Source organism: Siphateles boraxobius, unplaced genomic scaffold (assembly GCF_051911475.1).
Source record: "Siphateles boraxobius isolate OS27281-9 unplaced genomic scaffold, OSU_SipBor_1 6, whole genome shotgun sequence".
In the NCBI taxonomy this organism is placed as follows: domain Eukaryota; kingdom Metazoa; phylum Chordata; class Actinopteri; order Cypriniformes; family Leuciscidae; genus Siphateles; species Siphateles boraxobius.
Window position 1 is genome coordinate 29,475,584 of NW_027509186.1, and position 20,323 is coordinate 29,495,906.

The window sequence follows — 20,323 nt, forward strand, 5'->3', positions numbered from 1 at the left end:
TGCCATCATGAGCACCCCACCTCTTAAGTTGGGTGATGCTAATGCATTCGACTCATTTGCATTGTCAGTACAGTCTTTAGTGGGTATGCTGAGAACTCTTGAAGGCCCAAATGGTTACGAGCTTTTGTGTGGCTCGCATGTAGACCGTCTCTTGAGTAAACTGCCACCAGCCTATCGTGACAGTTTTGTTGAATACTGCCTAAGTCGAGGTATTCTCCAGACCGGCACAGACAAGACCTACACATTACCTGATTTTGCTGACTGGCTCCAGATTAAGTCCCAAGCGAAACGCATCTCTAGCAGAGCAGTGGCAATGTTCCAGAGTGAAACTCCGAAGCCTCTCGGTAGAGTTCGAGGAGTACTTTATCCAAGAGGGCAGCCAAGCCCAGTTCTCCTGACACGTGAGAGTGTAGCTAAAACTCCTGAGCCAACAGCCCTTAAGTCCAGCTCCAAGCCTAAGCCATACTGTCCTCATTGTGACAACAGGGATCACTACCTCAACGCTTGTGAGGCATTCAAGAAGTTGACGACCTCCCAGATTGTATCTTGGATTAGAGATGGTAAACGATGTTGGAGATGTGGACGGTCCCATGCTGTAGAGTCTTGCAACCTCAAACGTCCATGTAGAACCTGTAAAGAGCTACATCTCACAGTTCTTCACGATTCCATCAAAGACAATACCAGTGCTGTCCTCACCGTCAGCCTCCCATCAACCCGGGTTTACTTGGACAGACCGAACCGTACACCCAGAGTCATGCTGAAGGTCGTCAAGGTCCTCCTTCACAATGAACACCACACAATGGAGGCACATGCAGTTCTTGACGATGGGTCAGAGAGAACACTCGTGCTTTCCCCGGTCGTGCAGCAGCTCAAGCTTACCTGTACCCCAGAGGTACTTCATCTACAGACTGTTCAGCAATCTCCCACAGAACTCGCAGGTTCGTCCGTTTCCTTCGAAGTCTCAGCAGTCACCAAACCCATGCAGAGGTTCACTATCTCCAATGCCTTCACTGCGACTGGTTTGAGTCTTGCGGAACATAACTATCCAGTGGCTGCACTCCAACGAGCTTATCGTCATCTGAGAGATCTTCCTCTTTCCCCTGTTGACAGAGTCAAACCACTACTCCTCATTGGTTCTGACATGCCGCACCTCTTAATGCCGATACAGCCTGCATGCAGAGGACCAGACGGAGGTCCAATAGCCATCAGAACACAGCTGGGATGGTCTCTTCAGGGTCCCATGAGCCCCAAGCAGCCCTCACGGTGTTATCAGCAGTGCCTTCATATCACCACCACTCCGCTTCAGGATGATCTGATTCGGCACGTCGAACGTCTCTGGCAAGTCGACACCTTCCCATACAATGAGAAGATGGTCACCAGGTCCAAGCAGGACAAAGACGCTCTCGCTATGCTCCAGAATGCCACAACCAGTGTGAACGTAGATGGCGTTCAACGTTATGCCACACCATTGCTCCGACGCATGCCCATGACCACATTCCATACAGACAAGAGTGCTGTTCTTCCTAGTCTTCGAAGTACCGAGCGCAGACTGGCAAGAGATCCTGAATTAGCAAAAGCCTACTGCACTGAAATCCGCAAGTTGGAATCTGCTGGATATGTAGCCAAGATAACTGCCGAAGAAGCACACAATACCTCGGAGTCCTGGTTCATTCCACACCATATCGTACAACACAATGGAAAGAACAGGATCGTCTTTAACTGTTCATTCCAACATCAGGGCCAGTCCTTGAACAGTCAGCTGCTTCCGGGTCCGATGCTGGGATCCTCTTTGTTAGGTGTGCTTCTGAGGTTCCGACAACACACAGTAGCCGTGAGTGGGGACATAAAAGCTATGTTCCATCAGGTACGCTTGTTGCCCAAGGACAAGCCAGTGTTGCGGTTTCTTTGGAGGGACATTTGCAGAGACCAGGAGCCTGAGATATATGAATGGCAGGTGCTTCCGTTTGGAACTACATGCAGCCCTTTTTGCGCCATTTACGCCCTCCAGCGCAGTGCCCAAGACCAGCAGAACGACCAGGTCAGTCTGGTTAACATAGTTGAGAATTCCTTCTATGTTGATAACTGCTTGCACAGCACTTCGAACTCTGGTGAAGCTGAGGAGGTAGTTGATGGACTTCGTCAATTACTGTCTGAGGGAGGCTTCGACCTCAGACAGTGGGCCTGCAATGTACCCTCTGTAATCGGACATCTTCCTGCAGAAGCCCGGTCTGCTAACAGTGAACTGTGGTTGACAAAAGCCAGTACATACCTACAAGAACCCACTCTGGGCCTACGGTGGGACTGTCTCAGTGACACCCTAGGCTATAAGTTGCGATCAACCGAGCATCTAGAGCCTACCATGAGAAACGTGTACAAGACCTTGGCCAGTCAGTATGACCCGCTGGGGTATATCATCCCGTTTACTACCCGGGCCAAGGTTCTCATCCAAGACCTCTGGAAGCAGAATTTGGGCTGGGATGATCCAATAACACCTTTACCGCTAAGAGAGAAGTGGCTAACTTGGATGCGAGAGATTCCTAATCTCCTTCAGCTGCAATTTCCCCGACCTTATGCCCCAGCCTGTGCTGATTACCCTAGTGCCATCCGGGAACTCCACATATTCTGCGACGCATCAGAAAGAGCATACGGCTCAGTGGCCTATTTGCGTACTACTGATGATCAAGGCCACATCCATGTCGCCTTTGTTCTGGCCAGATCCAGAGTGGCTCCCAGAAAATGCCTCTCCATGCCTCGTCTGAAACTGAGTGCAGCCTTGACTGGCGCCCAGTTAGCGACAGTGATCCAGACGGAGTTGTCTCATCATTTCCAGACAGTCACCCTCTGGTCTGACTCGACGACTGTGCTGAACTGGCTCACCTCTGAGTCCTGTCGCTACAAGGTATTTGTAGGGACACGCATAGCAGAAATTCAGACCCTCACAGACACGGCTGAATGGCGGTACGTTGATTCAGCTCACAACCCCGCTGACTACATCACAAGAGGCCTGACACTGACCCAGATAGCAGGACCTCACCCGTGGAGTTCAGGACCCGACTTCCTCCTTCAACCTTCTGACCAGTGGCCATCTATACCCGTCACTAAGGTAGAATCGGAGATCAGTGAGTTGAGAAAACTGCATTCATCGGCACTGTCAAAGTTACCAATCAGTTACTTGTAGACCCCGATCAATTTCGCACATGGCTAGAGCTTGTTGAGGCCACTGTCAGGTCCCTACACGGGGCGGCCGCTGCAGTAAGTGACGCTTCACCGCAAGCTGATGACTATGTTGAAGCAGAGAAACTTATCCTGGCCCAAGCTCAACAGGACTCATTCCCACTAGAAGTTCAAGCTTTGAAGACTGGACAGCCGATTCCAGCTACCAGCCGTTTGGCATCCCTTGCACCAGAGTACGATAAAGACACAGGTCTTATCAGAGTAGGGGGACGGTTACGTAGAGCTATTGACCTTGACCTTGATCCTATTCACCCTATACTGTTAGACCCTGGTCATTCTACAACGAAGCTGTTAATTAAAGAAATGGACAGCCGGCTTCTGCATCCTGGTTCTGAAAGGGTGCTAGCGGAATTGCGTCGCCAATATTGGATACTTCGGGGTCAGGAAGCCGTCCGTAAGCATCAACGCAAATGCCCAGATTGTCAGTTCTGGCGAGCCAAGCCTGAAGTCCCCCAAATGGCCGATCTTCTATCCTGCAGGCTGCAACTTCACCAACCGCCGTTCTATTGTACTGGGGTGGATTGTTTTGGCCCCCTTTCAGTCAAGATTGGTCGTCGCCATGAAAAAAGATGGGCTATCCTTTATAAGTGCATGACAACCCCATTGTGTGCACCTAGATCTGTTGGAGCACCTTGACACTGATGCATTCCTGCTCTCTTTGCGTCGCTTTGTAGCAAGACGAGGTAAGCCCATGGAATTGCTCTGTGACAACGGCACCAACTTTGTAGGAGGAGACCGCGAACTGCGTGACACTTTTGATGTCATGGCACCCAAGCTTCAGGAGCTGCTTGCTCCACAGAAGATCAGATTCCGCCACATTCCACCTAATGCTCCACATTTCGGAGGAACCTGGGAGCGTGAAGTCAAATCTGTAAAGACTGCACTACGGGTTATTCTGCGAGAGCAAACGGTGCCAGAGCCAGTGCTGCGGACGTTGTTAGCGGAGGTTGAGGGTATTCTAAATGCCAAGCCTCTCGGCTATGTATCCTCCGATGTAGCAGACGTTGACCCAGTGACGCCAAACCTGCTCCTTATGGGCCGTCGTGATGCCTCCCTACCTCAAGTCTTTTTCGACTCTACCAACCTGCTCGGAAGACGCAGATGGAGACATAGCCAGGTGTTGGCGGATCATTTCTGGACTGCCTTTATCCGAGATTACCTCCCCAGTTTACAGGATCGGCAGAAGTGGAGAAAGGATGGAAAGGAGCTAACTGTGGGTCAAGTGGTTCTCATTGTTGATCCCCAACATCCTCGTGCCCTCTGGCCTGTGGGCACAGTGACTGAGACGTTAGCTGGACCTGACGGGAAAGTTCACACTGCTCGTGTCGGAGTTAATGGAAAATCCTATACTCGCCCAGTTGTTAGGTTGATTCCACTTCCTCCCTTTGAGGAAGAGCCTTAGATTTTCAGACTTTCTTGGTGTTTACAATTATCCTGTCAGATAATTGGGGGCGGCTGTGTACGAAAGTCTGTCCTAGAAACCAAAGTTGTTTGCCACACGGACGGATTATAGTGGTTCACACAGGAAGACTGTCTTGGGGAATGTTCACCTCTTCACGCTCATTTATGTTTGTTTAATGCGTTTATGCCTTGATGTAAGTACATTTGCATATGTATGTTTATTGTATGTATGTGTTTGATGTCCCGCGATCGTTCTACGGTTGTTATCGGCGCGTTTGGAGCGCCGTAGCGGCCGTAATTTGCCGCGAGATAAATCCGCTAATCAGTATTAGCATCGGCAGTATTCTCAACTGTGTAACCAATGTGTTTTATATTAGTAACATACCATGGTACAGTGTATTATGTTTATCGTATTTGTTTATTACCATGCCAGTGTGTAAATGATTCTCAGAATACAATTTTAATTATATTTCTTTATTGTTCCTTTAGACCATTAATACAGACATCATTGGCAAAGAATAACTTGTTCAGATGACCATCCAAAGACTGTTCAATAAATACATCTTTGCGAAGAATCTATTCTCCGACCCCTGATTCTCTGACCGGAATCCCGTCCATATTTGGCCGCCTCAATCAGCGTATTATAAAGTTGTAGCACACTTTGCTACACCCCGAAACGACACAAAGAGATAACGCCGGGAGAATTTAATCAAATAGAAGACGAAAAAGATGAGATCAACACGAAAAAAAATACGAAATGGGCAGTAAATACACTCAGAGACTTTATTGTTCAAAAAGAAATAGACTCCAGCTTTGAAAATTACACCGCTGCTGCTCTGAATGAGACCCTGCGGGAGTTTTTCGAAACTGTCCAGACAACCAAGGCAGGAGGGGAGTAGCCTACAGCCAGAGGTGGGCACAAATACATCAAAAACTATTTTGTGACAAAATACAAATACTGGCTCATGAAATGTAACAAAATAAAATACAAAATACTGATGTGAAAAATGTATTTAAATAAAATACAAGTAATTAGTATTTTGAAAATACAAAAATACTCCTACAATATAATCTTAAGTCTTTTTTTATTACTGAAAGGTCAATAACAAATAGTAGCAATAACACAAATATGAGAAATGTGTAAATTCAAAATAGCAAAATAAAAAAGTATGGGCATTTCACTAAATCGCTACAGGGCCTGAAATAGCTCTGACGTAAATGGCATGTATAGATAAGTTCACATCAATGGTGTGGTAGGCTGCCCTTAATAGCAAAACGTGTTTGATGTAGGCTACGTAGCCATATTATCACCGTTACTCTACTCGTGCCTTAAAGGACAAGTTCGGTATTTTACACTTAAAGCCCAGTTTTAAGATCGTTTCTAATGAAATAGAACGGTTAAGATTACAATTTGGACAAATGCTGCTGTCCCAAGAATTTTCGGTTTCTGTATTATAACAGACTGAGAATTTTCGTCACAAAATCAAAATTCCATTTTAATCATAATATATATGATTAATCATATTAATCATAATATGTGTGGGTTTGTGTTTTACACAGAACTGCCCTGACCGCGGCGTGCGCAAACAATAAGATTGATGATTATTTTATACAAAATCAATATCAATATTTCTCATATGTAATACGTTTAAAAACGTGTAAAAACTGCAGATGGATGTTATTGTGAACGCTTGCTTAGCATGGAGATTTCAGTGGAGTTACGACAGACGCGCTGTTTCATAATAGGTAGGGCCAATGATGTCCTTTTTTGAATGACAGCACAGTGCATTGATCTCATAAGGCACATTATTTTCTCTATAATGCCGTTCAGTGTGCAATATGTGTGTGTGTAGACAGTATATTTTTCACAAAACACTTTACCTTAATGCCGTTTTTAAGAGTTCAAAACTCATTCACTTCTTGGAGGGAGCCCGGTCTACAGGGTGTCACGTGATTTTCCTGCATCTAACCTGGACATTGCCATTGCCAACATCAGACCGAAAAATATGGCAAAATCATTTACTATGGTGATTTTTTTTTAATTTGAAATACTCTAAATACACTCCCTCAAAATATTTTGTTACAAACTACATTTTATTTTAATGGACTTCGGAGGAGGCAAAAGTCCGGTTCACACCTCGCCGTCGTCCATTAAAACCTGACAATGGACACCTCGTCGGGCATTAACCCTTACATATATATATAAATATAAATATATATATATATATATCTTGTTCTACCACAAGGCTCTAAAATAATAAAATACCTAGCCTTTCCAAATTCCTGTTCCTATTGAATATGAATTTAGTGTGTGCATTAAGGAAATCATTTATCTAAATGAGGAACATAAAGAAAACTATAATGGCTCTAAAGTAGATGGGGAACCAGTGACCAAGTAGTAGATTACAAAACGGTCACCGGCATCAGCAAAGTCATATCTGCTCCTGCAGTATCTCGTACTCGTCACAAGATTTCACAGTCCACCGTCTGAATAACTAAACTAAACGTTTCTGATCTCTTCTACTCCAGTGGTTCTCTAGCCTGGGAAAACCCAGACGAACTGCCGGCAAATTTAGATTTGCTCTGCAACTTAGTCTGGCGAAGAGCCCATTCAAGCTCATTTCCAATTTTTCCAAATCGAGCCACCAATCACAAACGTTGAGGCTGACTTTACAAGATGACGATCGATTTGATTGGTTTTAAGGTCTATGCAATTGCTAAGCCACGCCCCCAAACGCGATGAGCCAATCACAGTGCGCATAGCTCCCAATACATTCGGACATTCTCTGCTTCCACGTCCATTGAAATGCATTGCAGTTAATTAGTTTTCATTCGTTTTTATATGTTTTTTTCTTGTCATTTTAAGTTTAAAATGTTCAAACGGTGTGCATGGAGTACATGCAACTCCGACACTAGGTATCCCCAGAGGCTGGGCGACAGTGTGTATTTTTTACCCTTTCCAAATTAAGTCACATCTCAACCGAGATAAGTGTCTGCTCTGGATTAAGTTATGCGGTAGACCACAACACCAACTAAACGTGGATAAATTAAACAAGGATGTCTAAATCTGTTCTGAGGTAACGTTAAGTCAACAACGTATTTGAACGTTATTTTAAACATCTCTAACGTAACCTTAGGCTAACGTTAGCCTAACAGTAGAAAACGTTAACGCTAGCTTCTAGCACTGCGGTAAAGCCAGCCGCCACCTCGAAATGAGCGGTCAAACTAGCCGCCCCTATATTTCGTGGTGCGCGTATACACTGGCTACCACGGTAAGACTGTCAGACCGTCATCTGGATTGAAAACAATTGATCTTCCGGCGAAGGCTATTTCACATTAATTTATTCTTTCTTTCTTTTCTTTCTCTCTCTCTCTCTCTCTCTCTCTCTCTCTCTCTCTCTCTCTCTCTCTCTCTCGATCTGTCTGTCTATCTATCTGTCTCTCTATCTGTCTATCTATCATCTGTCTGTCTGTCTATCTATCTATCTATCTATCTATCTATCTATCTATGTCTATTTATCTATCTATCTATCTATCTATCTATCTATCTATCTATCTATCTATCTATCTGTCTGTCTGTCTGTCTGTCTGTCTGTCTGTCTGTCTGTCTGTCTGTCTGTCTGTCTGTCTATCTATCTATCTATCCTGCCTATCTATCTATCTATCTATCTGTCTGTCTGTCTGTCTGTCTGTCTATCTATCTATCCTGCCTATCTATCTATCTATCTATCTATCTATCTATCTATCTATCTATCTATCTATCTATCTATCTATCTATCTATCTATCTATCTATCTATCTATCTATCTGTCTGTCTGTCTGTCTGTCTGTCTGTCTGTCTGTCTGTCTGTCTGTCTGTCTGTCTGTATATTTATGTATCTGTCTATTTATAATTACCTATCTATCTATCGATCCATCCATCTATCCATCCTAAAATAGTAATATACTGTTGTGTCTATACATTCAGAAAATCATTAAAAAAAAAATCCTAGTTTACACTGCCCAATTTCACCTCAGATGGAGAGTACACCACCTCACCGTGTCACCTGCACAGTTTCAGGAAAATCTGATGTTGTATTACAAAATAAGAGCCCTCCAAAATTCATAAATGCGCTGTTTTGGCTTTACATTCAGAAAATCACTAAAAAAAAATTCTAGTTTACACTGCCCAATTTCACCTCAGATGTAGAGTACACCACCTCACCGTGTCACCTGCACAGTTTCAGGAAAATCTGATGTTGTATTACAAAATAAGAGCCCTCCAAAATTCATAAATGCGCTGTTTTGGCTTTACATTCAGAAAATCACTAAAAAAAAATTCTAGTTTACACTGCCCAATTTCACCTCAGATGTAGAGTACACCACCTCACCGTGTCACCTGCACAGTTTCAGGAAAATCTGATGTTGTATTACAAAATAAGAGCCCTCCAAAATTCATAAATGCGCTGTTTTGGCTTTACATTCAGAAAATCACTAAAAAAAAAATCCTAGTTTACACTGCCCAATTTCACCTCAGATGTAGAGTACACCTTCTCACCGTGTCACCTGCACAGTTTCAGGAAAATCTGATGTTGTATTACAAAATAAGAGCCCTCCAAAGTTCATAAATGCGCTGTTTTGGCTTTACATTCAGAAAATCACTAAAAAAAAAATCCTAGTTTACACTGCCCAATTTCACCTCAGATGGAGAGTACACCACCTCACCGTGACACCTGCACAGTTTCAGGAAAATCTGATGTTGTATTACAAAATAAGAGCCCTCCAAAGTTCATAAATATGCTGTTTTGGCTTTACATTCAGAAAATCACCAAAAAAACAATCCTAGTTTACACTGCCCAATTTCACCTCAGATGGAGAGTACACCACCTCACCATGACACCTGCACAGTTTCAGGACATTCTGATGTTGTATTACAAAATAAGAGCCCTCCAAAGTTCATAAATGCGCTGTTTTGGCTTTACATTCAGAAAATCATGGTAAAGATGGTAAAAAGGCTTGTCCTGGAAACGTATGCAACTTAGACCTGTACATATTTAATTTGATCATGAACCATTAATTACATATTAAAGCACAACATTTTAGACAACTTTCTACCAAAACAACTGGGGAACTTTGTGTTTTTTTTTTTAGCAAAACATGTAGCCTTTTTTACTCCTCTTCAACATAACTAAATATAGCGCCTGTCACCGAATATTGACTGTCCGAGTGAGTGGAGGGGGCGTGGCTTAGCCGTAGGTCAATTGCTTACAGAGGCATTTGAGTGACGTCCGTTGGTAATGAGCTGTGAATGAACCATCCCCAGACCCTAACTGTGCGTTCACACCGCTGCCGGCGGCAAAATTTGCTCTCGCCGCCCTGCCAGCGACGCCGTGGAAAGACTCGTGGACGCTCTGATGCTCTGACGTAGATCGAATGCTTGGTCTTTTTCAAAACTTCATTTAAAGGGGCCGCAAAGCAAACAAGGATATCGATCGTTATTTTTGCAGAAAATTGATCGATGGAAAGAACTTAACAATTATAGTGACATGTTTGCTAACGAAATAAACCATGTGTGTGGTGTGACTTTTGTGTTCATGTTTAAGTTATATTCTAATTTACATTCCCGCAGAAAAAAAGTGTATTAGCGTGAAAATCTTGCCTATAAATAGTGTTGCGCGCTTTCTTATCAAATTCAAATGATCAACCTCTCCTCTATTTTGCTTGGGAACTAATGTAGTCGGAACCAAAGTTTACAGGACTGCGTTCTCTGGAATCCTCTCAAACGGAGCACTTCTACATTCCGATTCGTTGCCGCCGAACGGCGTCATAGCTCATTACCATAAAGTTGACCAGATTTCAACTCTCCTCGCCGCTCTCACCGTCCAAGACACGCCGCGCCGCCCACACTGGAGCTCGCCGCCGGGCTCTAATTGAAAATGAATGGTTTCCGGCCACTTTGACGCTCTCGCCGGCGGCGGTGTGAACGCAGAGTAACTCAGTTACGACTGAGAAGGGTCTGGTTTTAACCAGGCTAGTGGTTCCCAGCCAAAACCTCCAACAAATCATATTTTTCCACATCAGGCATTAAAGACCTATTATTATTTTTCTTTTTTTCTTTCTCAGATGTAAAGCCATTATTGGTCAGTATTATTGGCACCCCTGGTTAATGTGATCAAAGAGGGCTGTAAAAATGTATCTGCATTTTTAATCATTTTGATCTTTTATTCCATAAATTCGCAAAAATCAAGTTTAAAACAAGTTTAACACTTATATAGTTCATTCTTATTCAGTATCTGATAGTCACATTTTAATATGTTGTAGAAATAACTTCCATTACTATTGTTACGCAAGTTTAATGTCAACACATGTTCTTGACAGTTTGCTTCTTGTGAGTTTGCTTCATTCCAAGATGGGAGGAGCTTTAACATCACTGCAGGTGAGTATATCCTTGCAGTGAAAAAGAAACAAAACTGATGACTAACAGTCTGAAAACTGCAGAACTTTTCTTGTTAAAAAACAGAAGCTATATGGTGATAATCTTCAGGTGATCTAAAGCCACAGCTGATATTCTCTCACAGGTAAGTGATGTACTGTAAGAGATTTTACTGAACAGTTTTAAATGTTAGTGGTAAGTTACTGGAATAAGTTCGGCAAAACCAGGTTTTTGCAAAAGCCAAATACACAACTTGCTTGGTAGACTGGCTTCCTGGTCTAGCTTGTCTACCAACCTGGCCTACAGAATTGTGCTCAGGCCCCTCCAAAACCAGAAACAGACCAACCTTGCCAGGCTGGGAGACCAGTTTACACCAGTAAACCAACTTAGACTGGTTTAAGATGTGTGCGTGTTTTTTTGTGTGTATTTTTTAAATAGGGGACATATATTATTTAGTCTTTTCTTGTTTGATCTGTAAATAAATACTTATAAATACTTATATTAAAAAAAATTTGATGAAAATAATAGTTCAAATCCAGGTTTGTGATTCTGATCTGAGTATTTGAGTATTTATTATTCTGATCTGATCTTAGTGTTGACTAAGTGTTTTTTTAGACTAATACTTTTGTGATTCAATTTTATTTAGACTTAAAGGTAAAGCTTGTAATTTTTTTACCTCTAGTGGCACCAAATATAATTGCACAAATTATGTTTTCAGACCGGTTTCTTTAACTTTTTCTCAATATACCATTGACCCAGATCGTCACACCCCAAAACTGCGTAACTGGTTGAGTCAGAGTTGCTGTCTCAGGCTGGTAGACTCCATCTTCATACATTATTAGATATGTAAAAGTATTTTAACATGGCCAATTCAATAATTCACCTTTAAACTCAGAATTTTACAAATTAAATTGTTAGACACTGGTCTTATTTTATGCAACTAACGAGACGTGTTGTGGTGAATTTTTCCTGAATAGGTTTAAAGAGGGGACGAGCAATGGCTTCTTCAACATCACGAAAACAAAGTGAGGACAAGAGAAAAAGTATAGATGAACCTCCAGTAATTCAGTTATTGAAATAAAGAAATAACAAAAGCAAAGTGATACTGATATAAGCTTCATTCCTTCTAACATGTAACACTGTAGCTGATTGCTTATGAGAGTGTTTTTCTTGACTTAGTAATATTCCTGTTTATGTATACATCATTTAATGTAAAATGTAGTTGATAAATGGTGTTCCCTATCAGTCAGTCACGTTGAACGTAAACAACAGTGGCTGTCGAATTGGGATCTCGCCTGAGAGCCCAATCAACATCAAGTGTTAGGAGAGCAAGTCAATGCACATTAGCGAGTGAGATTTGCATTGCAGGCTGCTCCCCCGCTTCCGGGTATATAAGGCAACGTGCAAATACTCACAATAAGCTTTCGCTTCGGAGCCAAGCAGACCTGGTTTTCACTCTGCTCTTCAGTCATCGCTCAAGAGAGTATCAGAACGAGAGACTATTCCTGTTCCAGTGTTGGTGTGACGCGGCATTCCAGTGGAGGTCGTGGTTGCTGAGAGTGCACAGTCTGGTGCAGTGGCTGTTCTCCTTGGCGCTTCAAAATCTAAAGAGCAGTTTCCCTAAAAGAGAAAGCACGTGTGTGACGTTGCATTTTTTAAAGATGCAATTCCACCCGTGTGTTTCTGGATTCGGTCGTTTCCTAGCCCCGTCTGACAGCCACGATATCTGCCTCACGTGTAAGCTTGCTGAAGTGGCGTTTGTTGATGAGTTATGCACCCACTGTGGGAAGACGACCATCATGATGTTGAGATCAAGATACCTATAAACAGAAGGAGTCTCCTCTGCTATTCCCCGATGTGGCCTTAATGCGCACAAGGCCACTTTGGTTAATACACAGGGTGATCTGAGGATGACAGTCGGGGGTTTCCTCGCTGGGTGAGGCTCCCCCCCCCCCCACTCCTCTCTTCCATCGCAGGCTGTGAGCTTCCGGCTGTGGTGGCCAGGCCTTCTCATGGAGATCCCAGCATCACATTGGGGGCTCCCACAGAGGACCGGATGTTGATTTCTGCATGGGAGAGTTGGATTAAGTTTCGGCTGCTTTGTCCCCTTCAGGGAGAGTAGCGTTGTTTGAGTTCAACCTGGAGTCATGCTTTCCCAGGCCGCCGTGAGCATTGGGCTCGAGTGGAATCCTCCGTCGTGTCCTGAAAGATCACGGCTGGACGATTGGTTTCTTCCCAGAAGTGCACGAGGAGATCTCAAAGTCGTGGAAGGCAGCTTTTTCTGAAGAAAGCTGCCTCTTATGCTCTCACTACCCTCGATGGGTTGGCGGTCAAAGGGTATGTGGAGATCCCACGGGTGGAGCATGCAGTTATGGTGCAGCTGTGCCGGCAAAATTCTGTCACCTGGTGGGGTGGTCCGTGTCTCCCATCCAAGACCTCTAAGTTCTCGGCTGCACTTGCAGCCAAGGCTTACAGCGCCGCTGGACAGGCCGCCTCTGCCTTGCACTGCACTCACATCCATTAAGAGGGTGGGGGACATGCAGACATTTTCAGTCGACGAAGCGTGTCTGGAATTGCTGGCTGGCTAAATCTCACGTCAGCCTGAGACCCCAGCCTGGATACGTGCCCAAAGTTCCCACCACTCTTTTCAGGGACCAGGTGGTGAACTTGCAAGTGCTGCCTTCCAGAGGAGGCAGACCCAGCACTTACGTTGCTGTGTCCTGTTCGCACCTTGTGGTTGTATGTGGACTGCACACAGAGCTTCAGAACCTCACAACAGCTCTTTGTCTGCTATGGAGGACAGCAGAAGGGAAAGGCTGTCTCCAAACAGAGGTTGGCCCACTGGATAGTGGACACCATCATCTTAGTATACCAATCCCAAGGCGAGCTGTGCCCCCTGGGAGAGAGAGCTCACTCACTCTAGCGACACCTAACCCACTCGCAAGATTTTACAAGCAGGTAATATGTGGGAGGGATGGCTCGGATTTTGCTTGCTGCACCATTCCCCTCTGAGGACGGGGATACGAGCGCTTATTTTGCTTCTCAGTTGAGTTCCCCGGCTAATGAACCCTGGTGGAGTTCCGCCAGCATCCTCGGCTGTCAGATGCGGCGGGGGCAACTGACGACAGGTCTAGTAATTATGTGTATGCCTGGTTGGTCAGCCTAGACACCCATATGTTTAGAATTCCCCTCCTTAGGTGATCCCATATGTGTATTCTTCCATGGTATGGCTTCCCTGTTCACGAGCCTGTGTCTTTCCCTTGGCAGAGACCACTCTGCCATCTCTGCGAGCAGGATCTCCATGAGCAGGATTTGGTCTCCGTTGCATTCCTTTCCAGTTGGAGCCATGTTTTTCCAGTGTTATCCTATAGTCTCACTGTTCAGGGTGAATGGAACATAAGTGATTGCCATTCTCTGTGCACTGCCCTGTCCTACTTCCGTCCCCAGGTGCAGGGCGACCAGATGGTTTGCTCAGGGTGCTTGAAGGGGCAGCAGTTGTGGCGTCTATCTATAAGGTTCCCAATTCGTCAGTCACTGGCGTTAATGTTGAACGTGACCGCCTGATAAGGAATGTCTTGGTTACTAATGTAACCCCCATTCCCTGAAGGAGGGAACTGAAACGTTAATGCCCGTCGCCACAACTCCTGTACCTCCACTGACAGCCGGGACTCCTTCTCGACTCCTCAGCGAAAAAACTTAATGTGAGTATTTGCACGTTGCCTTATATACTCGGAAGTGGGGGAGAGGCTTGCAATGCAAATCTCACTCGCCAATGTGAATTGGCTTGTTGTGTTACCACTTGAAGGTGATTGGGCTCTCAGATGAGATCCCAATTCGTCAGTCACTGAACTTAACTTCTCCCTTTCCTCCTTCAGGGAATGGAGTTTACATTAGTCACCTAGGCGTTTCTTCGTCTTCAGCTCTGTCATCCTCCAGTGGTCCTCTGGCAGAGGAGCTCCAGTGCTCAATCTGTCTGGATGCGTTCACTGATCCAGTCAGCACTCCATGTGGACACAACTTCTGTAAGAGCTGCCTGAACAAGTGCTGGGACAACAGTCAGACCTACAACTGTCCATTATGTAAAGAAACATTCAAAACAAGACCTTACCTCAAGATCAACACAGCACTCAGAGAGGTTGTGCTGCTCTTTAAGGAGAAATCTGGCCAGAGTAAATCTGAGGTTCTCTGTGACATCTGTGATGATGTAAAGATGAAAGCTCTGAAGATGTGCCTGGTGTGTCAGAACTCTTACTGTCAAACTCACCTGGAGCCTCATCAGAGAGTCGCAAATTTAAAGAAACACAAACTGATTGATCCTGTGGAGAATCTTGTGGACTATATCTGTCAGAAACATGATAAACCTCTGGAGCTGTTCTGTAGAGATGATCAGACATGTGTGTGTTTCCTCTGTGCTGTAACAGACCACAGGAATCACAACACTGTTGCTTTAGAGGAGGAGAGTAGCGAGAGAAGGGTAGGGCATGCTTTAACTTTATTCAAACAATAAACAAATAAATATCTGTCAGGTCTGATATATAAATTCAATGTTCAATGATACAATTGATTTGAATCTGTAGCCTCAGCTGATGGAGATACAATCAGATGTGCAGAAGATGATCCAGGACAGAATGAAGAGGATTCAAGACCTCAAACGCTCAGCAAAACTCAAAAAAGTGAGTTAAGGAAAATATTACTGCTCAGGGGCCTCATTTTTAACAATTGCATAAGCAGAAAACAGGCCCTGAAAGAGGCGTACGCCACTTCCGATGCACGAGTTGTGATTTATAAAAACAAACTTGACGGAAAAATTTGCGCGCCTGCACGCAAACTCTGACCCATGCGTATGAACATTTAGGAGATGGAGCAGTTTGGCGACACCGATGGTGAGCTGGAGTTAAATGTCTTTTTGGTCACTTTTGGACAGAAAATCTAAAGAAAATTATACAGAAAGATAATACAAATATAATTTCAATCACCAAGCCTATCACATGAAGCAAACTTCCATCTCTTCTTAAATGTCCACACCAGCGAGCGCGTTGGGCCGTTTAGTGAAATTGACGCATATATGCCTATCTAAAACCGTAAATCTTCATTATAAGTCCTAATCATAAATGCAGTGCATGTTCACAATAACAGTTTAAATAAATAAAATAATGATTTAAACTTTCTTTTACTTCTGATGTAAACATTTAGATTAAATATGCCATTCTGATTAATGGAGTTAAACACTTAAACTACATGAAATCATTACTGAGAAGTTACAACATTTTTTTATCTTCAATAAATAGAAATATTTGTTGTGGATGCAATGCTTTCGAACACTTTTCCTCTAGCATGCTGTGTTTTAATGTATTATCTACATAGATAATTGTTTATCATGATAATAGCAGTTTGTCTGAGAAAATAGTTTTGTGCAAATAATGCACAACAAGGTCTATCTGTTTCCATTAAAAATATAAATCAATTGAAAATACTCTTTGGCCAGTGGGAAAGATTGAAAAAAACTTTCTCTGAAATGTATTTTACACTATTTGATTTATTTATAAAAAAAAAACAAGGCAAGGATAGGCTTCTAAATGATTTTTATTAATGTAACTAATGTGACAGCAAATCCGTATTTCATATTTTCCTAATGTCTTGTACCGTTAAACATGTTATCACGTGGATGAATAATCATATGCAAATGATACGCAGATGAGGATATGCATATTAAAAGTAGGCGCTGTAAGCTCCATATATGGTTGTTTCGGGGAGGAGAATGATCTTCCACTTACTGGGATTTATAAAGTGAATTCTGCGCAGGTTCTGGCGTACGCACGGTTTTATACGTTTTTAACGTTTTTTTTTGCGTACGCCTTTTTTGGCTTTCTGGCGCACGTACATTTTTAGTAAGGATCCTACGCACAGTTTTATAAATGAGGCCCCAGGTGATGCTTTTTCATAGTCAACAATGCAGACTTTATGACATATCTAGAAGCACATGGCTACTAAATAAGCCTGTTTCATGCATCACATAAACCAAGACCAAATAACATATGTGCCCAGAGTTTTGGATTTCATTGTTTAAAATATAGGGATTTCTGTGGGCCACTGGAGGCTCGGCTCACCGAGGAGATCCATTTCTTTCCTCATTGCAGGAGGTTTTATGCAGTTGTGTTCCCAAGAGAAAGACAAGAGTAAAAATACATGAATATATAAACTGAAAGTTTGTTCCTTGATTTATCAGGAAACATCAGAGAAAGAGAAAGCAGAGACTATTGAGCTCTTCACTGATCTGATCCGCTCCATTGAGAGATGTCAGTCTGAGCTGCTGGAGATGATGGAGCAGAAGCAGAAAGCAGCAGAGAGGAAGACTGAAGAGTTTATTAAAGAGCTGGAGGAGGAGATCTCTGAGCTAAAGAGGAGAGACACTGAGCTGGAGCAGCTCTCACACACTGAGGATCACCTGCACCTCCTACAGGTCAGTGTAGATCCTTCTGTCTGCTCACATCACAGCACAACACTCCCCATGCTGAGCGATTTCTGCTCTCTCCTGCTGTAGATATACCCGTCTCTGAGCGGACCTGCACACACCAGCAGCTGGACTGACATCTGTAATAGTGACACTCATGAGAGTGTGGGGACTCTGATGAAATCTCTGATTCAGCTGCAGGAGACTCTAGATGAGAAACTCACAATATCTGGTAACAGAATGTCAGACTTTCTTGTGACATATAAAGCTTCATTCTGACCAATACGACTTTGATTGTCCTACACACTTTTCTTATTCTTAATTCTTTTACATATGTAAACTTGTCATAATATTTTTTATTATATAGTATTATATATTATCATTATTTATTCATTTATTTTACTTGTAAAACAGTTGAACTCCCACAATGTTCTTATGTCATAATCATGTATTGTCCTTTGTCTCCACAGTGCAGAAGAGGATGCAGCAATTTGCAAGTAAATTTTGTGATGTTCAAATTGTCATGAGATTAGAGTTTAAATTCATATACCAAAGTCTAAACAATACTTTCTTCAAGATATTAAAGACATGAAAACTGTTTTACTGAGAAGTTGTGATTCATATGATCTCTTTCAGTGGATGTGACTCTAGATCCTGACACATCTCATCCAAAACTCTTCCTGTCTGATGATGGAAAACAAGTGGAATATGGAGACATGCTTGAACTCCCAGACAACCCAAAAAGGTTTGATTATTGTTGCTGTGTTTTGGCAAAAGAAGGATTCAGCTCAGGGAGATTTTATTTTGAGGTGCAGGTAAAGGGAAAGACTGAGTGGGATTTAGGAGTGGCCAGAGAATCCATTAACAGGAAGGGAATGATCACAGCAGCTCCTGAGAATGGATACTGGACTGTATTTCTGAGGGATGGGAATCACTATCAGGCTTGTGAATCTTCTCCTGTCTCTCTGTCTCTGAGAGTGAAGCCTCAGGTAGTGGGTGTGTTTGTGGATTATGAGGACGGTCTTGTTTCCTTTTATGATGTGGAATCCAGATCTCATATTTATTCTTTCACTGGTCAGTCTTTTACTGAGAAACTCTTCCCATACTTTTGCCCCTGTAATAACGAAAAAGGGAAAAATGCAGCACCACTGATCATCTCAAATGTCAGATACAATGAATAAATTGACACCAATAACTTAATATATAATATATTTTCAGTTCAATGAATACTTTCTGTCATTAAATGATGAGACATGTAAAGTCCTTTTTTTATTCCAGCCTATACTTTTTTAAATTGTTTTTCTGAATGTTAAAACATTCATCAAACCATTTTCTTTCTGCTGTTGCTGTGAAATCTAAATTTCGTAAAGTCTGAATAAAGTCTTGTGCTTATTTCTATAACTGGAGATGAAGAAACCATCACATACAGGAAGTACATTTTATAAACAATAATTAGCAGATATGAAAAAAAGACTATGATATTGATACACAGTCTGTTCAAAGGGTTTTACTGTCTTTACTGTTCTTTTCACCAGGAATTTTTTTGGAAAGACACTTTGGAAAGACATTTTAAATGTGATTGACAGCAAAGTTAAATTATAACTCAAAAGATTGGATGTCTATAAAAAAATGTTGTAGTGTACTCTGACTTAGTTCCAGCAGTTTATTTAATCTAACAGGAAGGACATAAATACCAGTAATATTTAACTAAATGTGAAATGTTTTTGGATGATTTGTATATAGCTTTAAGCACCTTTAAGAAAACTGTGGGACAGACTTCAAACACAGACAGCAAATTTCACTTCATGGCTGGAGAGCACTGAAACAGCACAACATGTTTTGTTGGAGGAAATATAACTACAGTATGTGTAACCTTTAGATTCAAGACATTCATGTAGCACAATTTCTATAATACCTGTCCCATACAATATACCAGATGAAGATGATTCCATCCCAACTTGATGAAATAAGATTAAATTAGCCTGGATTGTACTGTCTGTTTCCAGTGAATTTATGGTGATTATAGTTTTGAAGTATGCATACATTTATAATTTTGTGTCAATATTTACCATAAGCCCACTTACACTATAAGAGGTGGAGATTGTGATCCTTTTCTTTAGGCTTTTTTTTGTTTGTAGAAACGTTCTGTTAAATTTAATGTTGAGTTTTTAAATGTATGATCCTATATGGTAATTAATATTGAAACTCAAAGTAATGATTTTAACTAGATGTTATTGCTTATGCAAATGAAAACAGTATGTGAAAAATTATGCAAAATAAAAATAATTTGTGACAAAACATCTATGCCGATCAAACACAGTCAATACAGAGATACATTTTGATGTGTTTCATATTCACGAGAAAAGATGGGAGGAGCTATGACATCACTGCAGGTGAAATCTTACACTGGATGTATATCTAAACTGAACAATTTGGCAAAATATTAAATCACTGTCCTCGTTAAACAACAGAACATTTATTCAGGCAGTCTAAGATGATATCCAGCAACTTTGCGCTTGAAGAGGAGTGGACCAACATTCCACAGGCCACAATCAACAACCTGATCAACTCTATGCGAAAGAGATGTGTTGCACTGCGTGAGGCAAATGGTGTTCACACCAGATACTGGCTGGTTTTCTGACACCCGCACATTCTCCTCAAAACAATAGATTCATCCACGCTGTGCCGTGCCGAGGCACAACCCACGTAAAGTTGATAATTCCGCGAATAACTGCAATTACAGATTTCGAACAGAGATGGCGACAAAGAGGAAAAACTATGGACTGCATCTTTAACTGGAGTTAAGTTGGGTAAAAGCAGGTTTAA

General features: G+C 42.4%; 1 protein-coding gene across 7 annotated transcripts; it reads left to right on the forward strand.

Moving 5' to 3' along the window:
* The first annotated feature begins 11,014 nt into the window (after positions 1-11,014).
* On the forward strand, positions 11,015-19,797 carry LOC143716294 (E3 ubiquitin-protein ligase TRIM39-like). 7 transcript variants are annotated; one of them, XM_077208712.1, is made up of 9 exons: positions 11,015-11,049; positions 11,134-11,191; positions 12,024-12,071; positions 14,922-15,520; positions 15,624-15,719; positions 17,273-17,506; positions 17,588-17,729; positions 17,968-17,994; positions 18,134-19,797. In XM_077208712.1, the coding sequence occupies exons 3-9, from the start codon at positions 12,044-12,046 to the stop codon at positions 18,676-18,678; spliced, it is 1,671 nt and encodes a 556-aa protein (XP_077064827.1). In that variant the 5' UTR covers positions 11,015-11,049; positions 11,134-11,191; positions 12,024-12,043; the 3' UTR covers positions 18,679-19,797. The 7 variants fall into 7 exon arrangements, with proteins under 7 accessions (XP_077064827.1, XP_077064825.1, XP_077064824.1 ...); XM_077208710.1 differs by lacking the exon at positions 11,015-11,049 and adding an exon at positions 11,765-11,861 and having other exon boundaries at positions 11,064-11,191; XM_077208709.1 differs by lacking the exon at positions 11,015-11,049 and adding an exon at positions 11,806-11,861 and having other exon boundaries at positions 11,064-11,191.
* Positions 19,798-20,323: the final 526 nt, after the last annotated feature.

Bases quoted from the DNA above. Each gene is read 5' to 3' on its own strand.
- LOC143716294 (XM_077208707.1), top strand. From the start codon at position 12,044: ATGGCTTCTTCAACATCACGAAAACAAAGTGAGGACAAGAGAAAAA. The intron at 17,730-17,967 runs GTAACAGAATGT...TTGTCTCCACAG, and splicing joins TGAGAAACTCACAATATCTG to TGCAGAAGAGGATGCAGCAA. The intron at 17,995-18,133 runs GTAAATTTTGTG...GATCTCTTTCAG, and splicing joins GAGGATGCAGCAATTTGCAA to TGGATGTGACTCTAGATCCT.